Source organism: Lichenostomus cassidix, chromosome 9 (assembly GCF_008360975.1).
Source record: "Lichenostomus cassidix isolate B80296 chromosome 9, HeHo_3.0, whole genome shotgun sequence".
Taxonomy (NCBI): Eukaryota; Metazoa; Chordata; class Aves; order Passeriformes; family Meliphagidae; genus Lichenostomus; species Lichenostomus cassidix.
The window spans coordinates 9,111,592-9,133,293 of NC_139490.1; the positions used below are offsets into that span (position 1 = coordinate 9,111,592).

The 21,702-nt window shown below is 52.1% G+C and overlaps 3 protein-coding genes and 2 non-coding genes across 6 annotated transcripts; 4 read left to right on the forward strand and 1 right to left on the reverse strand.

Annotated features, from left to right (window-relative positions):
• Positions 1–3,912: 3,912 nt before the first annotated feature.
• Positions 3,913–11,373, forward strand: NUCLEOLIN (nucleolin multifunctional protein). Of its 2 annotated transcripts, XM_085069278.1 has the most exons (15): positions 3,913–4,139; positions 4,748–4,855; positions 5,432–5,717; positions 6,053–6,202; positions 6,562–6,747; positions 6,967–7,050; positions 7,306–7,441; positions 7,701–7,837; positions 8,249–8,375; positions 8,587–8,720; positions 8,921–9,047; positions 9,155–9,312; positions 9,823–9,949; positions 10,420–10,640; positions 10,890–11,373. In XM_085069278.1, exons 1-15 carry the CDS (start codon positions 4,122–4,124, stop codon positions 10,970–10,972), a joined length of 2,082 nt encoding a protein of 693 aa, XP_084925404.1. In that variant the 5' UTR covers positions 3,913–4,121; the 3' UTR covers positions 10,973–11,373. The 2 variants fall into 2 exon arrangements, with proteins under 2 accessions (XP_084925404.1, XP_084925405.1); XM_085069279.1 differs by lacking the exon at positions 6,053–6,202.
• LOC146433216 (small nucleolar RNA SNORD82) lies at positions 7,160–7,229 on the forward strand. The gene has a single exon (XR_014854166.1). It is a non-coding gene; the product is annotated as a small nucleolar RNA SNORD82 (small nucleolar RNA).
• On the forward strand, positions 9,445–9,521 carry LOC146433217 (small nucleolar RNA SNORD20). The gene has a single exon (XR_014854167.1). It is a non-coding gene; the product is annotated as a small nucleolar RNA SNORD20 (small nucleolar RNA).
• A 541-nt stretch (positions 11,374–11,914) lies between the features above and the next one.
• LOC146433218 (uncharacterized) lies at positions 11,915–15,689 on the forward strand. The gene is made up of 2 exons (XM_085069287.1): positions 11,915–12,949; positions 15,453–15,689. Exons 1-2 carry the CDS (start codon positions 12,146–12,148, stop codon positions 15,687–15,689), a joined length of 1,041 nt encoding a protein of 346 aa, XP_084925413.1. The 5' UTR covers positions 11,915–12,145.
• Positions 13,429–21,397, reverse strand: B3GNT7 (UDP-GlcNAc:betaGal beta-1,3-N-acetylglucosaminyltransferase 7). Its single transcript, XM_085069286.1, has 2 exons — positions 21,265–21,397; positions 13,429–16,878 (listed from the first exon to the last, which is right to left on the reverse strand). The coding sequence occupies exons 1-2, from the start codon at positions 21,273–21,275 to the stop codon at positions 15,666–15,668; spliced, it is 1,224 nt and encodes a 407-aa protein (XP_084925412.1). The 5' UTR covers positions 21,276–21,397; the 3' UTR covers positions 13,429–15,665.
• Positions 21,398–21,702: the final 305 nt, after the last annotated feature.

Sequence of the window (21,702 nt, forward strand, 5' to 3'; positions counted from 1 at the left end):
CCCAGAATCTGACAATGATTATGCCTGGCTCCAGGGACCCATGGCAGCTCCTGCAGCATCCCACCTCAAGAAAGGATGCTCCCCAGAGAAGAAATCCCATACTCTGTCAGGCATCATTGACTCTCATCCCTGCAGGCCAGCATGTCCCAAGCTGCCCATTTCAAGGCACAGGACATGCGCTCATCTGTGGCTACTTGAATTAAGTGCCATTTGTCACAGCAAGCCCTGCACCCACTTCACACTCATCATTCTTGAGGGCTCTCCTCTTGGCACAGACAGAGGGATAATGAAGAAAAGACTTAATTAGGCTACCACACAGTCCTATCTCATTTGCTGTCCTGCATTAATCAGGGCCTGGAGAGAGTTTTCTCCACCTGACAGGTATTTGTAGGGAGCTGTGCTGTTGGGAAGAGAGGACAAGCCCTGAGTGCCTGGCCCTGCTGGGTTACCATCCATCAGCTGTGGTACCTGCTGGCATGGGAGCAGCATGATGGAGTGAGGTGGGCACCAAGAGGGGAAAAGGATTTTCCAGTGGTACATGGGGTTGCTCAAGTTTTGAGCAGCACCTAGACTTGGGATTGGTAAATTTGCTTTTTTGGTGTTTTTTTTTTTTTTTAATTTGCTGTCACCTTTGCCATGTCATTTCCACATTGGGCCACTGCTCAGACCACATAGCAGGTGATGTCAGGCTGGGGTTGGGGAATTCAGGGACACATTCGATTGCTTTTCTAGTTCGATTCCCCCTTCTCTGAACACCCACTGGGTTTTTGCATGATGGTCCCTGACAGGTTTTTGGCAGCAGATGCCTGCAGCAGCCACAGGTAAGACTTTCCCTCTCCTCACTGCACTTGGCTGCTGCCTATATCCGGTGGGTATCAAACGCATCCCGGGATCTCCTGGAAGCGAGGAAGCAGGCAGGGCAGGATGTCCTGCTCAGCTGCGCTCACGGAGGTGTCTTTGGGGGAGCCGGGTGTCCCCGGGGGCTCCCACGCGGGACAGGCAGCCTTTTGTCACCATCTAGTGGAAATACGCAGCGGCGACCGGCCACAGGCTGAACAGGGTATTTGGGGACACTCCCCTTCACCTGAGGTTCCTATGGGGGGCTCTCCCTTGGGCTAGTCACCCAATATTCCCGGTTTTTGGGGAGCTGCGTTTGCCTCGCAGCCCAGTTCCCCCCCAGCCCCGGGCAGCAGCAGCCAGGTAAGGTGTTCCCAGCACTACCAGGCTGTAGAAGCACAGGGGTGAGTGTCTGCTAAGCCAGAAACTGGGAATGCATGGCAAATCCCTCCTGGGGTCTCCACTGAACTAGCTAAATTGCCTTTAACTGTGGAATTATATCAACAGTCCCAAGCTGCAGACATGCTACTACAGCAAGAGACAGACATAATAGAGTCTAAAGTATATTTACTGCACAAATAGAGCTGTTAAACCTGCTCCTTTGCACAAATTACCCTTCACTGATGCTGCTCTGCAAGATTTCCCTTGGCCCTGAAATTCCTGGCGCTGCCTGCAGAAGAAGCAAAGCTCTGCTGTGTCACTGGGACAGCCCTGCAACGTGGTGTGTCCCAGAAAAAGGCTGGCCTTGCTCAACTCTGGCATCCTCCTGCCCATAGCTAGGGCTGCCTGGAGGTCTTGGCCACATAAGGGATCCAGAGGACAGCCCAGCCTAAATGCTGGCATCTGTAATGCCCTGGCTACTTTCCTCCCTGCAGCATCCTGGGCCCTTTTTGGCCACAACAGCAGCTGGCAGGGTTGGGCCATATCCAGACCTGCTCAACGGTGTGTGGCTAACAGTGCATGGATTGACACAGAGCATGGACTGACATGGAGCATGGATTGACACAGCCCCGTGGGCAGCATTGGTTCTCACTCCTCTGCACAGGGTGCTCTACTCCTTTCTCCAAACACTGGGTTCTGCTGCAGCCTCAGAGATGCCAGAGGCAAGGACAACCTTCCAACATACTGCTGGGAAAAGAGATGGAACACAGGCCATACTGAGAAGTCCCCTGCCAGGGCTGGGAACCAAGACTGGCCAACTGCCAGCCCAGCCTTTTGCAGATCCCACTGCTGGCACCGTGTTATTGGACACATGCAGTGTCCCAGCTGCCAAAACTGCCCCTGGCTGAAGCAACAGTTGTCCCTTTCTCATGGCAAACTGGCCTCCCGCAGCACAGAGAGGAACCAAGGCCAGCCCTAGCACTGGCAGCAGAGCTGTTCAGGCAATCAGCACAGGATTTTGTTGTCCCACATGCATGGTAAGGAGAATGCAATCAGCTCTTCCTTCAGGCAGTTAAAAAGCCCTTTCAGGTCTCTCTGTCCTCCATTCCATCACTCTGCATCACCATAGGCTACCCTGGATCTGTGTCACTGCTTCCCCCATGCACTTGGGGACAGCTCCTGCAGCACACAGTGGGACATGTGTCAGACGTTGTTATTTCACAGGCAGAGTCCAGCTGCCCTACACAAGGGGTTTTCCCAGGTGGGATCCCCATCTGCCTGCATGGACGTGACCAGGGCTGGGACATGGGCAGTTATCCCACTCTCTTCCAGCTCCTTCCCTCCCCACACTGGCTGATGGTGGCAGGTTTTTAACAGGCTGGCTTGCCCCTGGAGAGGCTGACTGATCCCATCACCTCTCAGTAAGTGGATGCCCTTAGCTATGGTTCTGCTTGCCTGGAAACTGCCTCTCCTTACTCAGCAGAGGAGAAAGAGGCACTAGGACAGCCTAAAAGCCAGGTATATTGCCTCACCTACAGTGTGTCCCTTGCTTTCAAGGTGGCACTGAATAATCCCGGGGTGTCCCCTCAAGAACATCACAGCAGAGCAGGACTGCATTCATCAAGAGTCTGCATGTTCTTTTCTTTAGGGGTCACTAGGATTTTGTGTTCCCTAAGTCAGGTGCTTATCTCAAGTAGGCCTTAAAAGGGCAAATTGCTATGCCTGAGTCAGGAGCCCCCAGGAGCTGGCTGGATGCCTAGCCTGAAGTGGTAGGGGATGTAAGCCAGTGGGGAAACCCCAGCAAAGGAGCCCACTCCATGTCAGGCAGGGCCAAGGCAGCACTCAGCCCTGTCAGCAGAGTGGCAAGTGAAACAGGGGTGCTGCATTCTGCCCTTGGGTCATTCCTACCCCGACTTTAAAACCACCAGGGAAAAATTCCACAGGGAGAGAGGCGTCTTCTTGCAGTGATTGAATTCAAAAGCATCCATCAGGCAAGCACGGGCTTATTCTTTTCTTCCGCTTTGGACATTTTCTCCCAGCCTGAAGCAGTGGAGGGTGGCAACAGCAAAATTCTACTGTGCCAACTGCAGCATCAGCACAATGACCAGCTCCTATGGAAGCTTCTTCAAATGGTGCACGGGTGCTTAGTGCCTCCAGGGGGTCGGGGAGGGGATGCCGGGAGGGCCGGAGGTGGCAGAGACAGCGCTGGGGCGAACCCTGCCCCAAAACTAAGGCAAAATCGTGCTCGGGCAGAGTTCCACGCCGGGAGAGAGCTGCTGCAGGGCCGGCGGGGGCAGCCGGTGTTCCAGGGGAACGGCAAAGTCGATCCCGGTGGCGACACCGGGACCCCCTAGACCCCCGGGACCCCCGCCCGGCCCCACCACGTGGCCGCCGCCCGCCACGTGCTCTCCCCCGGCCGCGGCCACGCCCACCCTGCGCCCGGGCCCACCACCCAATCAGCGCGCAGGCGCAGAGCTGCCTTCCTCCCATTGGCCGACTCCGAGTCCACCCGGGCGGGCGCTGCGTCCCCCCGCGCTCGCCCCCCGCCGCACGGCCGCCGGGCTGTAACGCGCCCTCCCGTTGGCTGATGGCAGAGCGCCGGCGATTGGCGGAGCTGCTCGAGGGGCGGGGACTGCGATTGGCCGGGCGGTGCGGCGAGCGCGGGGATTGGCCGGGGCGGGGGCGGCGGGGGCGGAGCCTGGCGCGGGGCTAGGAAAGGGGGCGGAAGGGGCGCGCGTTCGCTCTTTCGTGTCAGTGCCCGGCCCGGCTGCCCGCGCCTCCCCGCCGCTCCCGCCGTCCGCCCGCGGCCCGATCCCCCCGCGCCGCCGCCCCGCCGGACGCTCCCGCCCCGCTCCCGACACAGCCCGGCCGCCGCCCCTCCGCCGCCAGGCACCGCCGCCATCATGGTGAAGATCACCAAGGTAAGGGCGCCGGGGCGCAGCCGCCGGATGGGCAGCGGGTGGTCGCCGCCATGATGGAGCAGGCGGGTGGGGATGGCGGGGAATCGGGGGAGGGAGCCGGGCCGCCTTCCCGCCGCTGTGCGCTCGGGCCGCGCGGTGGCTCCAGGCCTGCTCTTCCTCGCGGTGAAGATGGCGGCTAGGGGAGGGGCCGCAGGCCCGGAGGCAGCGGTTTCAAGTCCCCCACGTCCCGGTCTGCTCCGTGCGGCGGGCGGGGGCGCGGGGCGGGAGGGGAGAGGAAAGAGAGGGCGGCGGGGTGCGGGTGGGGGTCCCGCGTGCGTGAGGGGCGCGGGTGGGCACCGCGTGCGAGCGCGCGCGGGACGGGGGGGCGGGGCTACGTCACGGCGCGGCCACGTGGGGCGCGGGGACAGCGAGCACGTGGAGGCGCGCGGCGCTCCCGGGAAGGCCCCGCGCACCGGCGGGCGCGACCTCCGCGGCACTCGGGTGGCCCCTGGAGCGCCGCCGGGGCGGCAGGGCGGCCACGTGGTGGGGAGGATTGTCCGCTGGAACGAGCGATCGCGGGTGACCCGGGTGTGCACGGAGCTAAACGTGCTGCTCGTGCTCTCTTTTAGACCCCGAAGAATCAAATCAAACAGAAAAAAATGGCTCCTCCACCGAAAAAGTTCGAGGAGAGTGAGGAAGAGGAGTCCTCTGACCTAGACGAAAGCAGCGGAGAAGAGGTGATTGATCTAGAGATGGAGTCGAAAGGATGCACGTGTTACAAAAGTGTCATGAGGGTTGTGGGTAATACTGTAACAGGACATTAATAAACAGTCGGTGTCCTGTCACTTAACTGTGACTGAAAAATAAACTGGATTTCCTAAGGCCAAAGCAACGTGGGGAAAATTAGCTGCTAAGTCTGTACTTCCAGGCTTCTGGAAGTACTCCTGGGGTCTTGAAGGTATCCTAAAGCTGATAAGCAAGTGTGTAATTAATTACCCTAATAATCAGCAATACGAGATTTGTCACATGCAGATAATGTGCAAGGGTGAAAATTTCAAGGCACTGAATGCTGCTAGAGATCATTGGTCTTGCTTCAGGGCTAGGGAAGTTGAAGATGCCTTGATGTTCTTTAAGTAGGCTTTTAAAAAGCTGGATTTGAGCTTTATTAATTCATCAGGGTGGGCAGTTAGGGTGACTTAAAAGCAAATATTAGAAGGATATGCTTTAGATTGCACATGTTGTATGTTTGTCTGATAGTGAAGTAGTGGTAGCATAAAGGGCTAGCATGAGTCTTACACTAATGTGTCTTTCAGATGATCCCTCAGAAGAAACCACAAAAAGTTGCTGTTACCCCAGCCAAGAAGGCTGCTACTCCTGCAAAAAAAGTTGCTACTCCAGCAAAAAAGGCAGTTACACCTGCAAAGAAGGTTGTGGCTACTCCACAGCCCAAAAAGGCTGTTACTCCAACTCCTAAAAAGGCTGCTGCCCTAACCAAAGGGGCAAAAAATGGAAAGAATGCCAAGAAGGAGGAGAGTGAAGAAGATGATGAAGATGAGGACGAAGATGATGAGGAGGAGGAGGATGATGAAGATGAATCTGGTAAGTTACTTTTGAAATATGCATTGACTAAAATTAGTTCAATCAAATCATTAAATATGAGTACCTTTGGAACTGAAAGCTTTGTATGATTTAATACTTGGGGGGAGTGGATTAATGGATTAAAAAGGGGTTATGAAAGAGAGCTGGTCTGTGGGTGAAGGCTGGAGAGCTTGGGCTGCAGCTGCATTACACACAGCCTGTAAAGCATCTCCTAGTTTCCTGATAGCTCTCTCCTGAACTTTTGGACAAAATTTTGGGAAGCTCCAAGTACTTTTTATCCATACTACTCATCCTTCAAACCTTACTAGTAAAGATTTGTTGTACTATTGGTGCAGATGAGGAAGAGGAACCACCAATGCCTGTGAAGCCTGCAGCCAAAAAGCCTGCAGCAGTACCAGCCAAAAAGCCTGCAGTTGTGCCAGCAAAGCAGGAATCTGAGGAGGAGGATGAGGATGAAGATGATGATGAGGATGATGAAGAGGATGGTATAAGATGTTTAATAATTAAACACAGGGAGCTGGGGGGTAACATAATAGATAGTGGTTAGTGATACAGTGTGTGCCCAACTGGTTCTAGCTGGTTGCTGTTGTCCATGTTGCTGAATGGGTGTTAGTTTCCCTGTTAGTAAAACTGCTTGCTCTTTGCAAACTGGTATTGTTTTTTGGTTTTTTTTAATGCAGTAAAACTTGAGGGAGAGAGGTAGCTTTTGTAAAAATACGTGTATTAGAGAACATGCAAACTTAAAAAAGGGTGAGAAACATTTTGCTTAATAGGATTTTGTTTTCTTAGTTTCAAAAGGGGCTTAATGTGGAACTGTCTGACTATTGTGCTCATCTTGTTCCAGAGTCTGAAGATGAAGCCATGGACACAGCCCCTGCTCCAGTGAAGAAAACCACTCCAGCCAAGGCTACACCAGTGAAAGCCAAGGCAGCAGAATCTGAAGATGAGGATGATGAAGAGGATGATGATGAAGAGGACGATGAAGAGGAGGAGGATGAAGAGGATGCCGAGGAGGAAAGTGAGGATGAAAGTGAGTTCAAATGTTTTTGGGAGCATAACTCTTCAAGAACAGGAAAGATTTTTGCCTGAACTAAAATGTTGTCCTATAGTGGTCTTCTGGGCTAAGGAGCAGTTTGCTGAGTGACAAGAGAAGGTCTTGTGTATAACTGGTGTAAAGATTATTGCTCCTGTGTTGATTCAGTGTTGGAAAAGTTCAGTATTTTTCAGTGTTGTTTGTTTTCTGTCACAGAACCTGTCAAGGAAGCACCTGGAAAGAGGAAGAAAGAAATGGCTAATAAAAGTGCACCAGAGGCCAAGAAAAAGAAAACAGATGGTAAGTGGTGTGGAATCATCAAAAGTTGCTTGCCTGTTGGACTGTGATTGGACTCTGTTGCATGAGGAATGTAACTGTGAAGGTTCACGATGTCAGGGTGGGGTTTCCCAGCACAAATGATGATTATAAGGGACTTAATACTGAAGTATGATGTCACTTTTGAGCAAAAACTGATGTGCTAAAGCTGTCTGGAGTCTTGCTCCCAGTTAAAAAGCTGCCTTTAAAAGCCCCACGTTATTATCTTTTCATTTAAAGGGCCCACATCAGCTTTCTCTGTATTTGTTGGAAATTTGGTCGCCACCAAGGAGTTTGAGGAGCTGAAGACTGGCCTCAGAGAATTCTTTGGGAAGAAGAATATTGAAGTTTTAGATGTCAGAATTGGTGCTTCCAGGTGAGTTCATCAGTAGAATTTTGCTGTTTTGTTTTTCTATTTGGCAGTAATTTGTTTGGAGGGGTGCAAGTGTGCTGATGCTGGTTCCCGTCAAGATACTGGAGTTGCTTGGGTAGTGATGGAAGAGCCACAGTGGTTATGAGGGTTTAACTTTGCCTGGAACTTGACCAGTGGGGACCCCTCTGGTATTGGGTTTCTGTTCATGGTCGCTGCTGCTAGAGATGGATCAGTTAAAATACTAAGGATGCTGTTCTTTCAGGCGGTTTGGCTATGTGGACTTCTCATCTGCTGAGGATCTGGATAAAGCTCTCCAAATGAATGGAAAGAAGTTAATGGGTATGGAAATCAAACTGGAAAAAGCAAAGAGCAAGGAAACTATGAAAGAAAACAAGAAAGGTATGGCCTGGCCCACAACTCTGAATACCTGTCCACATCAAAGAAAAGTCACAGTGGGGGCTTGGAGCAGGCTTGGAGTGTTACTGATGGCTGCTCTTCTGCTCTCCCATGGCAGATCTTCTAGCTTTGGGCTCTGTGTAATAGTTTCTAAAATGCTGACATACAGATATGCAAGTTCAGACTGGAATATCTGCTCATGTGATCCCAAGAAATAGTGCCTATTGGGAGGGCTGAGGAAGAAATGTGTTTCTTTCTGAAACTTCAGGATCTGTTTTCTGAACTTGATGCCCTTAAGAGAAGGAAATTGCTTCTTTTAACTTTTGTTACAGTTGCTTTTGCAGCTTCTGAAAATGTGAAGGCTTGCTGTTAATTTTAGCTGGTAACCTGAAGGTAATTTCTCTGTCTTTGCAGAGAGAGATGCCAGAACACTGTTTTTGAAGAACCTGCCCTACCGTGTAACAGAGGATGAAATCAGGGAGGTGTTTGAAAATGCAGCAGAAGTCCGGATAGTGATGAACAAAGACGGGAACAGCAAAGGGTGTGTAGCTGAGAGGACTGTTCTATGTTTGCTGTTCCTTTAACTCCTGGCATATTCTGTTAAGTTTACGTCCTCTGGCTGCCTTAAGGAGCCTGCTGCATTAGTTATACTACTTTTTGCAGCATTTTTCTTTTACGTCTTCCCCCCTGTTACTCATGAAGTTTGTTGTTCCTGGAAGGAGGCATTTGCTTACGTTTTCTCTGTGCTGTAGGATGGCCTATGTTGAATTTAAAACAGAAGCTGAGGCAAACAAAGCTCTGGAGGAGAAGCAGGGCACAGAGATTGAGGGTCGTGCTGTGGTCATTGACTTCACTGGTGAGAAGAGCCAGCAAGAACATCAGAAAGGTATTTCATGTCTCTACTGTGTGTTTCAGACAAGAGGGGGCAACTGGTCTAGGTGACCAAAACAGGGTTGGACTTGGCTTTGTGCCTCACCTTGAGGTGAGGAAAGGACAAGTATTACCCCTAGGCAGAGTCTGGTATCTAGAGGAAGAGGGCTCTCCTCCTCCACGTGTGCACTTAACAGCACTGACTTTTCCCCATAGGAGGAGAGTCAAAGACCCTCATTGTCAACAACCTCTCATACGCTGCTACAGAAGAGACTCTCCAAGAAGTGTTTAAGAAAGCTGCTTCCGTCAAGGTGCCACAGAACAACCAGGGCAGGCCTAAAGGGTACGTTGTGCCTTTCTTCTGACCCCCCCAGGCTGGCATTTGGAATCACTTGTCTCCAGGTATCCCTTGTTGGTCCCATGCTGACTGGAATCTTCCTCTCCACATAGGTATGCATTTGTAGATTTTGCCACAACTGAGGATGCCAGAGAGGCATTGAATTCTTTGAACAACACAGAGATTGAAGGCAGAACAATCAGACTGGAATTCAGTTCACCATCATGGCAGAAAGGGAACGCAAATGCACGAGGAGGAGGAGGATTCAATCGTAAGTATTTCATGTTTGATCTCCAGCTGTGGCAGGAGGGCACCATTCAGGCAAATCTGGGGCTGCTTTAAAAAAAAAAACAACAAAACATGCCAGTGGAGTGAAAAAGACTTGCATTGTAAGCAAGTGTGCTGGATATGATGACTGATTATCTGAAATGCTGATGAAACTGTTGTCAAATTCCTCTAGATAGTCAAGTGCTGATCCAGCAGTGTCTGTACAGTTAGTTATTACCACTGTTTAAAAAGATGGAAGCATCTTTTTTAAAAAAGGAAGTGGGGCAAACTTGATTTGGCAGTATCAGGTTGGCTGATAGAAATACTTTGATGTCAGGCTCTAACTGCAGTCCTGAAAAGTGTTCATGGACTTCGGGTGCCTAAGCTGTTCTTGAAAACAATCCTTTTATGCTGAGAGCTGTTCTGGGAGCCAGTAATGCAAGCTGGATGTGATGTTATGAAGCTGAAGGTTACCTTGTTCAGGCTGAATGACATCTGAATGCCCTTTTCACAGAGCAAAGTAAAACGTTGTTTGTCAGAGGCCTGTCTGAGGACACCACGGAGGAGACATTAAGAGAATCATTTGAAGGCTCTATAAGTGCAAGAATAGTCACAGACAGAGACACTGGATCATCTAAAGGGTAGGTTAAACATTACCTGGGATGGGTTCAGGTGCTACAGAGCACCTCACTTCAGCTCATCTCTGCATTGTAGTGTGTTTCTCATGCTCATGTGGGTGGCTCTGTACAGTTTGTATACAGTTTCTGTGAGACTGGTAAATGGGGTGGGAGCAGAGAACACAGCTTTGGGTCCACTGGTGAGAGGGCAGCATGTGCTCACTTCTCTCCTCTTCTCAATGAGCTCCTTCCTGCCAACAAGTCCGTGGCAGCTGATGGATTCGCACGAGAAGGAAATTAACTGTTCAGTACTGGCAAACTCACAGTGGAGCTCCATCGATTGTGATTAGCCACTGCTGTCCTACAAGTGACATGCCCTGTAGGAGGGAGAAGTGCTGGTGTTCGCTTCTGAAAGGATTTCTGTCAGGAACCTGAAGGTGGTGCTGCAGCTCTTGGAGTGTGACTGACTGTCATTCTTGTAACCTGTTTCGTAGGTTTGGGTTTGTGGACTTCAGCTCTGCAGAAGATGCCAAAGCAGCTAAAGAAGCCATGGAAGATGGAGAGATAGATGGAAACAAAGTAATCCTCGATTTTGCCAAGCCAAAGGGTGACTTTCAGCGTGGTGGTGGATTTGGTGGTCGTGGTGGCAGAGGAGGCGGCCGAGGAGGAAGAGGTGGATTTGGTGGCAGAGGTGGTGGCAGAGGTGGATTTGGAGGTAAGAGGAAGCAAAGGCTGCTGTTCATAGCGGTTGTGCTCAGAAATGGACCCAAAGCCATTTGTGGGGTTATGGTGTGGGGATACCACAGAGCATTGGATGTGAGTTTATATTCTGTCCTGTGCCAGCATGAGTTTGGAAAAGCAGTGTTATACATATACTACTGCAATACATTTGTGTGTTTATGTATGGTGTATGTCATAAATACTGTACTGGTAACTCTGGTTTTTGCAATAATTTTCTTTTTAGGTAGAGGAGGAGGTGGCTTCCGAGGAGGCAGAGGAGGAGGTGGAGATCACAAGCCGCAAGGGAAGAAGATAAAGTTTGAATAAACATCCCCTTTCCTTTCCCTTCTCCTGCTCTCCAAGACTATCTGAAAGGACTCCGGGGGTTTTTATTCTCATTTGATCTTGGCGGAGCCTTTGGAGGACATTCCAAGAAGCGAAGCAGTACTGTGAGCCACTTGGAAGATACAATTTTCATTTCAAGGAAGAGAGAGCAAGCCATTTTGACTGCTTGCCTGTTCAAATGAACTTTTTAAAACAAAAAGAGTGATAGATGTGGGAATTTACCCCTTGTCTCTGTGAGTTGTCTTGAATTTATAATGTTTTACCCATGTACAAATTTTTTTTTTCCTATAAACTTCTGTAGCATTTTTGCTGTAAAAATGCAGAATGTTTTATCATTTGTGCTTCAGCACCCTGTCTTGGACAGATTAAAGGACCTAACCTGGTTCGTGTTACTTCTGTGCCACTAAATAAGGCCAGGCTGTGAGAAACAAGCTATCTGTAGCCTTCCCTGTCTTGGGTTAAGGTCATTGGTTTCACAGCAGCAGCTTCTGTCCTGCTTTTCTCTAGCCTGTGTCAGCTCCCAGCAGTGTATGTGTGCTGTGTTAGCAGGAAGGAGGGGAGAAGAATATGATGGCCAAGGTAAGCTCTGTAACCACAATGGTATTTTATTTTTTTTTACTGAAGATGCTGTGATGGTGCTTGCTAGCCAATTGCTTTTCTACTTTCTTTTTAAACAAAGTAAATCAGATCTTGTACTAAGGCCCTGCAGTTCAGTTGCTCTCTCCTACAGGCATTTCTCTTGTGCTTCATTCTAAATTGTGTCCTCTTGATTTGTCTGTAAGTGTGAAGCAAATACATAAACAGGAGGTTGGGCTAAGCGGCTGCTTGCATGTAAGCAAACCCAGGCCTGTTGCTGTCCTTCACCAGCCTGGGGATAAGGGGCTCAGTCCTGTGGTAGTGGTCTGTGGCTGGTTTTTCTAGCCAGGCAGAAGCTGCTGTCCTGCAGTGGCAGCTGGTTTTCCCAAATGTGAGTGCAGAAAACATGGGCCCAGAAAGTAGGGCTGTGTAGCTGAGCTTTCCTGGGCACAGGAACCTGCCTGCACCCTACTGGAAGGTTCTGGCCTGGCCTTTGCCATTCCAGTTTGTGCCAGTGCCCTCTACCCCCGGCTCCAGCCGCTGTCACAGACTGTTCCACTCTCCTGGAGCACTGTGCCAATGCTGGAACCTTCCCTGCCCTGCAGAGCCCTTGCAGCCCCTCATACTCCTGTGGCTGCTTCTCCGTGGTGTCCTAACACGAAACCCTTTGCAAAAGGTGATTCCCTGTGGCCAAAACTCAACCAGTGCTGGTTGGGGTCCCTTTGGCTGGAGGGCTGCGGTGTTGGTGTGCCGTTTGTCATCGGCCCCGGCCCCGGCCCAGGGCTCCCCCGGCCTTTGGCTGCCCCGGCCCTTTGCCATCGGCCATTTTGGGGCCGCACTCGGCCCGGCGGCAAATGGGCGGAGGGGCGCGCCTGGCCGCTAGGGGGCAGCACCCGCCCGCCATTCGTGAGGGGAGTGCCGGGGAGCCCTCAGGGCTGCTCTGCTACCCTGCGCTACTCGCGCACCGCACACGGGCCCCAGTCCCACTGCGGGACCCTTCAAATGCATCCTGCGCTACTCGCACACTGCACACGGGCCCCAGTCCCACTGCGGGACCCTTCAAATGCACCCTGGCTGCTGTATTTGCTTGCCCTCCGATACCCTGCAGTGGAGTCCCACTGTGGCACGAGACAGTGCAGGGTCACACCGGAGAGAGAAGGGGCAGGAGTATCTGTGAGTGCATCCATTCAGCATTGGTGTTTTGTGCATGCATATGAAATTTTTGATGTCCTGGAGAAGGCAGCCCCGCTGGCAAATGGCCACCCAGCCTGCCACAGATGGTATGTCCTGGTTCCCTTTGCTGGCCTCTCTGCTCCCCAGAACCAGGAGTGGTCAAGCTGGGTGCCAGCCCTGCAAACAGCCCCCTGGTGCCCAAACACAAAGGTGAGACCCACAGGCTCATCTGTGGCTTTCTTCCTCTATACCCAGCCAGGTACAAACCTGATGGCTGGAGGTTGTGTCACCCCATTGGTGGTGCTTTGGGTGAAGAAGTGGGCAAGGTCCTGCCATGGGAAGGGTGACAGGGACAGGAGCTGGCCATCTCCTTTGGCAAAAGGAGGGTGTTCAAGAAAACCAGTGAGTTTCCAACTCTGCTGAGGTGGCAGGTTGAAATGAGAAGCTCCTCACTGCAGGGCCCTAGGAGGAGCTGAAGTTTAGTTGGAAATAGAAGTGGAGGAGTGAATGAAAAATACCCACCAGCCTTGTTACTATGCCAGGCTCCACAAGGAAGCTGTGCCAAACTGGAACAGGGCAGCTACAGTCCCCAGATGCCCACTCCAAGAAATAGTTTTGTCACTAGCCCATTGCCAGGTTTTGTTCCCAGCAGTAACTCACTAGTAATGACATGAGGTGAAGACTTAGGATTTTTTTTCTTCTTCTTTTAGTCTTTATTTAGAAACTAGAATATTCACCAAAATCTACAAGGTTTCTCTGTACAGGTCCCACCAGGTGAAGAACAGCATTGAGTGATGTCTGCACACAGCCCTGGCTCACCATACACATTGCTACGGAGAGCGAGAGCTGACCCTGCATTCAGGATAAATATTCAGCCTAAAGTACTGTACCTGACATAAATTATGGAGGTGTCGATTTGGAAAGTGTTTCTGGACTCACTCCTGTTGGAAGGAGGGAGGGGAGGGGAAAAGGAAAGAGGTGGGTGCTGCCTAAGCCCAGCAGGTACCGAAAAGTCCCTCAGGGCTCTGCCCTGCTGCTCCAGGGACACGGTGCATTGTACAGTTTCACAGTATTGCTACCAGCTGAGCCCTGGGCAGTACCGGTTCTTTCTCTTCAAATCTGCATCTCATCTGATGGCCATTTTGAGAGTGGTGTGGCTTGGTGCGTGGGTGCCCTTTTTGACTGGTTTAAGCCCTTTGTAAATTTGTTTTCTAACCTGGGGAACGTACTTGGAGTAAATGAAACAGGTCCGTTTCCAAAACACATTAAGAAAGAAAGGAAAAAAAAAGGCACTGCACAGGGGGACCTTTGAGGTAGTCAAAATTTTTTCCTTTCAATGTCTGGCACCAGCGAGGGAGAGGGAGTAAGTACATCTGTGCTTGTGTTTCACTGTGCGTGGTCAGGGCCATGGATGTGGCTGTGTGTGTCCACCCCATGCAGGGACATCTGGGCATGCCAGCCGTACACACAGGGACATCTGTGTGTATAGAGCCTATGCTGGGAGCACGTGTGTGAACATGTGTGGCTTTGCACATTCCTGTGGCTTTGCTCATGCCTGCAGTCGGTGGCTGGAGAGCATCCCTGGCCCTTGTGTGGCCACGTCTCTCTGCTGGGGGGTTTCCATCGCAGCAGCCAGCCCAGGGCTCCCCTCGAGAGCCTGTGGCCCTTTCAGCCCAAATAAAAAAGGCCATGTCTCGTGTCACTGCTCCCTGTCATGCTCCTGCACCTCAGCTTGTAGAATAAACACTGCAACAACCCTGAGAGGAGCAGATATGTGAAACACCAGTTTTCCTTCACTTTGTCCCCTTGGATCCCTTGCTTCTTATGAAGGAGCAGGACCAATGTCTCCAACCCACTCTGGAGCAACGCAGTTGCTGACAAACCATGGCTGAGCCTGAAGCAGCCACACATGGGGCCTTTGGGACTGTTGTCCCTTGCAAGGCAAAACTATGAGGGCAGCTGTGCAGCAAGGAGAGGGTCTCCCCACAGCACCCCCTGGGATGCCCAGGAAGTGACAAATCCCTAGGGCACTCCAAGGGGGGCCACCAGTTTTCTCCACCACTTCCTTGGCTGCAGGCAAGGGCAGCTGGCCTAGTCTCTTTCCTGCCAGGAGGAACAAATCCCTGAGGAATTTCAGTTGGGTGCATTCCTCTGAGGACACGTGCAGTAAGGCTGCAGAGGGGCTGGGGAGCCAAGCACAGGCCACGCTGGAGCTGGGAGCCACTATTGCCTGGGATCCTCTGACAAGGACAAGGACCCTAGTCCCCCAACTGCCAGGCTGAAACCCTAATGGGGACTTGGGGCTGCTGAGGGCCAGCCTCAGAGAAGAGTCCCTTTCCCCAGCTGCATATGGGAACACAGAGTACTTTGGTGGGGCTGAACCCCAGTGCATACAGGGTCAACATTACCAAAATCTTGCATGGATGAGAAATTTGAGATAACAAATAAAATCCTGTGATTTTTTAGCTGGGAGGGGCCAATGCACCTGAATTGGTTGAACTCCCTTTGAGCAGCTTCCCTGGATAGCCAGACCCTGAAGGTCTCCAAAAAACTGCTGGTGCCACATCCCTCCCTTCTTCTCTCCACCTCTCCACTCATCATGCTGCTGTGGAGGAGGTACCTAAACCAGAGCACAAACCTCGCTGCCCTCGCTCTCTCTCCATTTTGTGCTAGACTTGTCATGTTTCGTTGGGTTTTTTCTCTTCTTTTTCAGCAACCCCCAACCCAGCTGGAGATAAATGAACCACAATACAGTACAGGAACAAACACTATCGCAAACCCTGCCCGCGAGTGCAGCGTCTTTGCCCTCTTTGCCCCGGAGGGCAGTGCCTCTGGATTCACGTGCCACCAGCAGAGGCTCACCTCACCCCAGAGCAAGGATCAGTTGTCCCAGCTCCTGCAGTCTCAGCTCTCCAGAGAGACTGAGCTAAAGGACATTGAGTTTTCTTGAGCATGTCAAGTTACTGTGGACCAAGTCCCACATTTGGAGCAACTCTGGAGGCAGCAGTTTATGAACCACCAACATACTCCGGTAAAAACATGGCTCCTTGTTCATCTTGCTATTCTTGTTCTTCACAATGCCAAAAGTTTTGAAGCCCTCGTGCCCAACAGGTGATACTTTAAGGACCTCCAAGCACATCCCTAGGAACACATCATCAATGGGGTACAGCTCCAGTGTCTCCGAGGTCTTGTGCAGCCTCTTGGCCAGGGCTCCATCCATGATGAAGCCCCCACCCCCTGCATAGGGTGGGTAGATGTTTTTGTTGTAGAGGGCACTGGGAACGTAGTACTTGTTCTCCTTCTTACGGATTGGTCTGGCCTTGTAGAGGACATCTCCCACAAAGAGGTCCTCTCCCTCCTTCTTGTCCTCCAGGAACTCCAGAATGTTGCTGGGACTCACAAACACATCGTCGTCACCTTTGAAGATAAAGTGGACATTGTCACAGTAGATGTCGAGCCACTTCAGGAAATGGACCTCTTTGAGGGTGAGGTTGAAGAAGCTGTCCAGGAAATCCCACTGCAAGATGTCCCCATAGATGTGGTTCTCATAATCTAGCAGTTTCTGGTAGTTGGCTCTCTCTTCCTCTTTGGATGCTGTGCCCAGCAAGAACAGTGTCCTGATCTTCTTGCCCTCCACCTCCTTCTCCTGGCCCCAGGTCCTCCGGATGGCCTCGCGGCGGTCGTGCTGTGTGATGATGGACTTGACCACGATGAGCAGGTAGATATCCTCACTGCACTTCTCCGGGTGGTTGATCAGCATGGGGAAGTAGCGGCAGTGCCGATAGAGCAGGAACTGCTGGAAGTTAGGCTCCAGCCCTTTGAACCAGTCCACCTTGCTGAAGTTCTGGTTGGCTGAGCAGTTGGTAGTGGTGACATCCCAGGATTTTGTTTGCTTTGCTGTCACGCTTTCCTCCTTCACAGGAGCTTTCACAGGAGATTTCTCCTTCTTGGTCTTCCAGAAAGAGCTGCTGATGGAGAAGGTGTTATCTCTCTTCTCTGATTTCAAGGGCTCTGAAGGGGGCAGTTCTTTCTGCTGCTGGCCCTGCATGAACTGGTTGGGGGCCATTCCACGCTGCAGCACTGTCACCGTAATGACCAGCAAGAAGGAGAGACAAACTGTTTTGTAGATGGTCTTCTTCCTAAAGGGAAGAGACAGGGGGTTAAGGAGAAGAAACTACAGGCTACAAGAGGCTTTTCTACAAAAACACCTCCTCAAGTTGTCATGCGAGGCTCATAATGTGTCCCATCACCCTTTGATGAGCAGAAGCCTCATGGGAAGAGCTGTGGAACACCTCCATGCATGCTCTTCCCAGGTGCATCCTGCTTTTGAGGTGGCTCTGGGGCCACACTTAACTGCAGGGACAGGCAAAAGGCATGTGTCAGTGGCTGCAGTGTCATCTGGTAACCCCAGCACTAAGATCAGGGAAGGGTTCACAGGAAAGATTAAAATGGGCTGAGAGATGGAGATAAAGTCAGGGTGAGAGTTTCGGCAAGGCAGTCATTTCAGAGGGAATTTGCAAGGGAAAAAGCTGTTTATGCCATCTGAAAATTACCGTTTAGGACAAGAGCAAGAAGAAATTGTCTTTTCCACAGAAGCCTTCGCTCCAAGACCGACATACTGTCTGCGGCCTAGACTGGCATCACAGGTTACACAGCACTGAGAACCAGAGCCAAGAAGACCACAAAAGTCAACATGAAAGCAGCATTGCTGTTTCATTTCAAAATGGCACATCAGAGGGAAAAAAGCCATTTGAGTAAAATTTCAAGGTTCAGTGGGAAAAAGACATCCCTAACCCTACAGCCACCTTGAGAACTGGTATTTGTGGGAGCGCTCTTTAGAGTTTTGGCCATCTCTTGGGTCCTTTGTGGTGATAAGGAGCAGCAGATGCAGGGCAGATTGGGTGGGCAGATTTTCCCAGCCTTCGGCAAACCAGATGTCTGCATGTTCAGGGTGTGCAGGGGTTGAGTAGATCAAACCCAGTCCTTCCCAGGGCCATCCTGCTGCTCTCCACTGCTGCAGACCTAATAGCCATGGGAAGCTGCTGGCTCATGGGACAAACCCTGGGTGGAGCTCACTGGGGGCTTGAGTGGGAACCTCCTGAGCTCCTTGGGACTGTGAGAATGCTGCACTCGGAGATTATTGATGCACAATTCCCCCCACCAGCCTGCTTTTCCACACAGCTACAAGTGGTTTTCTCATCCCACTGCCACAGAGAGGAACTGCCTAGTGTTGCTCAGCTCCCCTCCACAGCTTGCACATTCACACCAATTCCTCCTACCTGAGTCCTGCTTGTTCCAGCTGCCTTGGGCCATCTCCCTGTGCAAATGAGCACTGGGCATGGGAGGATGGCAGCTTAGCTCCTTGTGTCCACTCCAAACAGTTTCCTGAAAGCAGCCCCATCTCTGTCTGCTCTGACACAAAGTGCTTGGCAGCCCCTGGACCCCTTTTTCCTGCCACTGGGTGAAAGGGATCGTTGGGGAGCTGAAGGTGACAGATGTGGCTCTGGTCTCAGGACTCTCCTGTGCCTGTCTTCTTAATGTCAGAAGCACATCCCAGCCTGGGTGACACCCACTGGGGACAGCCCTCAACCCCTGGCTCCTGTCAGAGCCAGAAAGATCCAGAATGATGTCTATCAGACAGATAGCACCTTCACTTCAGGATAGTCCAGAGAAGGAGCCTGGGGCTCAAATCTGAAACATTTAACCCAAGAATTTTCCAGATAGACAAAAAACCCAAAAAAGCCATGAAACTGGACCCAGGGGGCTGGATTGTGATCTGGGAAGCTGCTGGGGTTTTGGGCCTCAGGCTGCACCAAGGCATCTACTTGGTGGGATAACCCCGTAGCCCCTCAGACTCCCCAGGGCAAGGGGCAACATTGTGCTTGGGGCTTTCACTCACCCTGAAATGCAGGAACCCCAGACAGGAACCAGGAGCTTCCAGGAGCTCCTGTCTCTGGCTTCGCCCTGAAGCACAAAGAACTTTTGAGCCTGACATTGTCGTGGGAAAACTGTGATCACTAGTGTGGACTGTGGGAGCAAGCGTGGAAATAAGTAATTACGGGTAAATTGATAGATATTCCCCATCCGGTTTTATATGTGGCCACTCATCTGAGACTGATGAGGGAGCAGTTCTGATTAGATCTTACCATTCCCTTAACCCTCTCCAGCCCTGCATGTACAGCTTTGAGCTTATACTTAGAAAACCTTGAGTTCCAATACAACTTTACTCCAAGCATAGCCAACCAACGATTAAAACCTCTCATCCATAGCTGGCACTGCCACAGAAATAACCCCTGTTACCCCTGTATAGTAATTCCATTTGCATCAATCCCATCCCATCCTATCCCGTCCCACCACATTCTTACACTCCCTGCCACCCAAGGACAACAAGCGATAAAATACCCAGCTTAAAGGATGGCCAAAGGTCCTCCAGGACCCAAAAGGCAGGGAATTATTGCTACAATTTTTAAAAATTTGGATAGGTAGGGCTGGCACTAACTGGCACAGATGGGTCCCAGCCTTGGCAGACTCTGCCTAACAGAGAGGAGCTGCATGGGTGCATTGATGCCCATTACTGTCCTTGGGTCCAGACAGAAGACACTGACCAGGGGGTGAGGGGGGAACTTTTTTCATAAAAAGTCTAGAGTTGGGTGGCCTGGGTATGTTTATAGGTGAGGTGTTGCACAAGAAACTTATTCCTCCTTCCTTCAGTGAACCCTGTTTTCCAGCTCTCACCAGTGCAATTCCTGCTTTATTACAAGAACCTATTTGGGATTTTTCCTACTGCTCTGGCTGCAAACCACGGGGCATCACCCGATCCAGCAGGAACCAGGAGCCCCATAGCCACCTCTGCCCCGCAGAAATCCTGTCCCTGCGCTGCCAGGAAAGCCACGGGGAGTTGGAAAACCCTGAGCCACAACAGAAGGTGATTCCCACATCAAACCAAGGATTTGGGGGGGCAAAAAAGCGACAGTTTGTGCATCTTTTCTGGTCATGAGCCTTTCTTTCTCAGGAGCTGGGAAGTACTTCAAGTAACTGGGAGAAAGCAGATCCTGATTTCTGGTGATGCCAAGAACAATTGCAACGGCAAGAGATGTGCTTTGGATTTGTTGCTATCACAGAAAAGTCACCCTGCCAAGCTCCAGGACCCTGCTTTGGGGCACAGCTCCCAGCCAGTCCCCAGCAATGTTCCCAGGAGTTTGGGGCACCCAGAGCTGCAGAGTCCAAGGGCGGCAGCCATCTGAGGGGCTTCCATCGGTGCCAGCCAGGACTGACTGCCCCAACTGCTGGTGTTGGTGCCCTCAAGAAAGCTTTGAAAGGGTCTTAACCCGCTTCTCCTCTTCCCTTTTTTCCACCAAGGAAACTTGAAAAGGCTCCCTGTGAGGTGGCTGCGCCACCAGGCAGTTAAACATAAACTTCAAATTAGAGGTGGGCAGTTTCCGTTTCAGGTGTTGATGCAAGAGGGCAGATAAGGCCCCGGGAGACAGAGGTTCTCTACCCCCATCCCATTCACTCTGGATTCAAGTGAAAACCTCTTTGATCATCCAGCGCTATTTCTGTGACTGGATTTTTTCTGGCCCCTCTATTAGACCCAGTCACTGGAGACACGGCCACTGCAGAGTCCTGTCTATGGGCAGTGCCAAGGATTCGGAGAGGGGATCTTAAAAAGGGGCAGATGCTGGGCAGAAAGCACCCAAATGTCCCCAGAAATAGCCTGTGCAATAGCTGAGTACAAGCTGGGGCCACCGCGATGGCGGTGCCTGGAGACGTGTTCCCTTTTTAAAATAGCTGTCTGGTTTAAATACAAGGCGGTAAAAACACAAGTCTGGGGAAGAGGCAAGAGCCGAAACCCTGGGTGTTCCCCTCGCCGGGAACAGGTGCTCTCCCCTGGGTCTGCCGTGGGACAGGGACCCCACCGGGCAGGGCTGGAGGCCCTGCTGTCCCCGGCCACACCACACAACCCAGCCCTACCACACAACACAGCCCTTTGCAGGAAAAAGCTGGGAAAGGCATCCCCAGGGATGGGGGGCACCAACGGCCCGCCCTTGCCAGTTGTCCCCATCCTGCCTCCCACCGGGCCGGAGCTCCGATGGCCCGGGTTAGAAATTTGTTTCGGGAGCGGACCCGCAGAGAACCTTCCCCAGGGTACCGCGGCTAGAGAGACCCCGCCTGGGAGCCCCGCAAAGCCGGGGCGGCGGGAACGTCGCTCCCGGGATGGGGACAGGCGGACTGGGCAAATTATAAACTCTGTCCTTAGTCGCTTCCCCATGCCCACCCTCCCCACGAAAGCTGCCATTTGCCAGCCAGCCACCCCCCCGAAGCGACTCTCGAGAGGGACCCAGTGGGGAGACGACCTCGCAGTCCCCCGGCTCTGGGCAGGACGCAGCACCGAGACGGCGGTGGCGGGCGGCGGGAGCGGAGGACACGGGACGGCGGAGCAGGGGACACCGGGATTCCGTCGATGCCGGAGCGGGGCAGGAGCAGGGCTCGGGCTCCGGGCTCCGCGCTCCGCGGACATCACTCACCACTGGAACATGCTGGGAGAGGAACGGGGCGGCCGCTTCGCTGCTGGCCGGGCTGCCCGCGGTCCGGGCGCTTCTCTCTGCCCTCTTCCTCCTCCTCTTCTTTTCTCTTTTTTTTTTCCCCTACTTTTTCTCTTTTCCCTCCCCTCTCTCTCCGAGGTGGAGCCTAGAGATGGATGGCAGAGCAGGTAGGTTAACTCTTGCCCTGCCCCTCCGTCCCGTCGCCCGCACCCGCCCCAACAGGCAGAGACCTCCCCAGTGCTCCCAGGGTAAGGGGTTTAAGGGTGACATCCCACACGTCCCCTTGAGGACCCTCCCCGCTGCGGCTGGGACACCCACCAGGATCTGGGAACTCTGGGGCATCCTAGCCCGGCTCCTCGTGCATTGTGCCCTTTCTGGAGTGCATCAGCTCTGCCCCAGAGCCTTTAATGCATCTCCTTA

Excerpts from the sequence above, each read along its gene's own strand:
- LOC146433218 (XM_085069287.1), top strand. The coding sequence starts at position 12,146 with ATGCTGGAACCTTCCCTGCCCTGCAGAGCCCTTGCAGCCCCTCATACT. Across the intron at positions 12,950-15,452 it reads CCTGGTGCCCAAACACAAAG|CAACCCCCAACCCAGCTGGA; the intron begins GTGAGACCCACA and ends CTTCTTTTTCAG.
- NUCLEOLIN (XM_085069278.1), top strand. Across the intron at positions 5,718-6,052 it reads GGATGATGAAGATGAATCTG|ATGAGGAAGAGGAACCACCA; the intron begins GTAAGTTACTTT and ends CTATTGGTGCAG. Across the intron at positions 7,838-8,248 it reads TATGAAAGAAAACAAGAAAG|AGAGAGATGCCAGAACACTG; the intron begins GTATGGCCTGGC and ends CTGTCTTTGCAG.